This window comes from Ammodytes marinus (assembly GCF_949987685.1).
Source record: "Ammodytes marinus genome assembly, contig: scaffold_529, whole genome shotgun sequence".
Lineage (NCBI taxonomy): Eukaryota > Metazoa > Chordata > Actinopteri > Uranoscopiformes > Ammodytidae > Ammodytes > Ammodytes marinus.
In genome coordinates, this window is record NW_027648062.1 from 7,501 (window position 1) to 10,407 (window position 2,907).

The 2,907-nt window shown below is 36.1% G+C and overlaps 1 protein-coding gene across 1 annotated transcript in view; it reads left to right on the forward strand.

The window, feature by feature from the left end:
• Positions 1 to 2,192, forward strand: part of LOC307271120 (exportin-T-like) — a 9,680-nt gene extending 7,488 nt beyond the window's left edge. Inside the window, exons 10-12 of the mRNA XM_080054993.1 lie at positions 91 to 162; positions 935 to 991; positions 1,682 to 2,192. Of these exons, the coding sequence (XP_079911119.1) occupies positions 91 to 162; positions 935 to 991; positions 1,682 to 1,708 (156 nt within the window). The 3' untranslated portion in view covers positions 1,709 to 2,192. The remainder of the gene's footprint in view (positions 1 to 90; positions 163 to 934; positions 992 to 1,681) is intronic.
• The last annotated feature ends 715 nt before the right edge of the window (positions 2,193 to 2,907 follow it).

Here is a 2,907-nt window from a genome sequence, read left to right on the forward strand (position 1 = left end):
TGTCTGTCTGTCTGTCTGTCTGTCTGTCTGTCTGTCTGTCTGTCTGTCTGTCTGTCTGTCTGTCTGTCTGTCTGTCTGTCATTCTTTCAGGGCCCGGAGTTTATCCAGTACTTACAGCAGGAGTATCTGCCCTCACTACAAGTCTCACCAGAAATCTCACAGGTCAGAAAACCACAAAACATTTAAAATAAATCACAAAACATTTAAAATAAACCCAAAACATCTCTGTTTTCTGTAAAAAAAAAAATATATATCGACAAAAAAACGTCTCATACATTTATAATTTTCGTGTAAATGTACAACCTTTAGCTTGTGAATTCTTTAAGATGTTTTGTGAGTACCCCCCTCCATGTAGTTATTTGTGTGTATATATCTTTATTTTATATTATTTATATATATTTTTTTTCTACAATGAGCCGTTTATAAAAGACGAGAGGTTAATGTTGAACAGACGGAACAAATTGAAATACATTTTAGTTTTTGCCTGTAAATAATTTTTTTCTTAAACCTGCAGTGTGTAGAATTTTGTGTTTTATTTCCTAGCAGATTTTGTTGAAAGTAATTATAATATCCATAAGTACATTTAATTTAGTGCATAATAGCTGAATTTTTTTTTTTTAATTATTATTTTTTCCCTTAGAAAGGGTCTCATATATGTCCATATTTCTGCATATTTTGGACCAAGGCCTAGTGCCGCCATCTTGAAATTGTCATAGTTGGAATGTCATCAGGTGCATTGTTTAAAATGTAGAATTGTTCTTGTCCTTGAAGGCCACTGTAGCTTCTGTTATTATTCTAAAGGGGTGGGGTTACCCAGGGAGCGTTGCATTCTAGAACTTTGTAGAATTTCTTGATGATGTCATATTACACACTGCACCTTTAAGTCTGATTTTTTTATTCCACGTTTTAATAACACAAAGGTTTTCTGTTCCAGGAGCTGTGTCAGGTTCTTCAGCAGCCGGACGTCAAAGTCCTGAAAAACTACATAAAGGTACAAAATGTGAATATAGGCTATAATATATAGAAACAGCTCTGGAAAACATTCAGAGACCAGTCTGGATTGTTCTTCAATCTTCATCTCTACATTACTTCATGAAAATGCTCTAAATGACAAAAAATGTATTGGAATTTGGTAGAAATGTTGTCAGTAGTTTATATTATAAAACCAAAATGTTCATTCTACTCAAACATATGCCTCTAAAGAGTAAAACAAGAGACACTGAACATTTGGATTTTTTTACAGACCTGTATGTCTAACTTAAGGTTAAAAATCATCCCCAATATTTTTTGTTTTTATCATGTTTTTTTTTTATCGTACTTATGTATGAAATGTTTGGTCCGAAACCGCCAAATTAGACTGTAGTTTAAAGGTGCTACGAGGAACTTTTAAATATTTCTGAAACAGTCTCATTTTTCCTCTAATGATCATAAATTACATGTAACAGCAAACGAGACCATCAGTGCAAAAGAATGCTATTTTTATATAGTTTTTCTTAATGCCTTTGTCATGGGGTATACGCTCACCCAGGAACAACAGCTGGCGTGGTAAAAACACTGCCGCTTTTGTCCAAAGGGGGGCGCTAGAATTAACACACACTGAAAGTTCCTCATAGCACCTTTAACGCAATGTTTTGATCCCCATATCATAATAATCCTTTTTCTTCTTCTACTCTTTCTTTAGGCGTTTTTCCAGCGAGCGAAACTGTAGCGAATAAAACCTGTGAGTTCACCTCGGACTTTTTTCTTACAAAATGGACGTTTCACCCGAAAACCAGGAAATGGGTTGAACACTAAAAACAACAACAAGAAAGTACACACTTACCGCCGCCATTTTTTTCAAACAAAAGGAACTTAGAGAAACACATAGGAGCTGCTTCTTTCTGCACTTATACAATGAAGAGTGAATGCATAAACTTAAGAGCTCCATTCTGTCTCAAGAAGAAGAAATGATACAGGAAATGGACTACAATCCAAAATGGTGGACGCAGTCGCCATCAAGACGAGCTGTCCACGAAGAAGAAGAATGGAGATCCATGAATGAAATGTGGAGTTTGTGAGATTTCGAAAAGTTTTTTGAATGAATAAGAACTAAAAAAAAAAAAAAAAAAAGGGCTTTCTAGCTTTTTTTTTGGACAAGAGTAGGCTTGACCTGTGTGTGTGTGTGTGTGTGTGAAGGTGTGTGTGTGTGTGAAGGTGTGTGTGTGTGCGTGCGATAAACATTTGGTGGTTATCTGGAGATGATAGCTTTATATTCAAGTCGGACCTACGCGTTTAGGAAAATCGCTTTTCAAAATAAGATAGTTTTTTTTTTTGGATGCCGCAGAATGGAGAGAAGAAAAGGGCAAAAGAGTCGTTTTATTTTTTAATGCAAAAATGTGGAATTGATTTATTGTTAATTTTTTATTTTAAAAGTGTTGAGGAATCGACGGTTGGTTGGTTGGTGGATTTTTTTTTTCTTTAAAGCTACAGTGCGTAACTTTTTTCGTATAATTTCATGTCTGTTACATTCAAGCCATCGCTAAATGAGTTGAGGCAAAGTTGATTAAGCCTATTATCAGCGCCACAAAACTCTCTGTATTTCTCAGTATGGCAGCGTTTACAAACTGGTGCCCCCCCCTCCCCCTGACACTGGTGCAGGAGCTCAGAAAAACCCCAAGAAGAGCCCAAGAAATGTTTCAGTTGTTGATTCTATACTGCTAAGAAAAAACCTGGACGTACAGCAGAAGGTGTAAAATCCATGTGCCATCACTGAAGGCTTTACCTCATGTAGATGCACCGACAGTGTTGTTGTTATTACTCAGAATTCCTCATGGGGGGCGACAGAAGTTACTCACTATAGCTTTAAGAAATAATCCTTTTATTTTTCTTTAAGGTTTGAAGTGAAACGTTTAGCGATCGCAGCCCGCA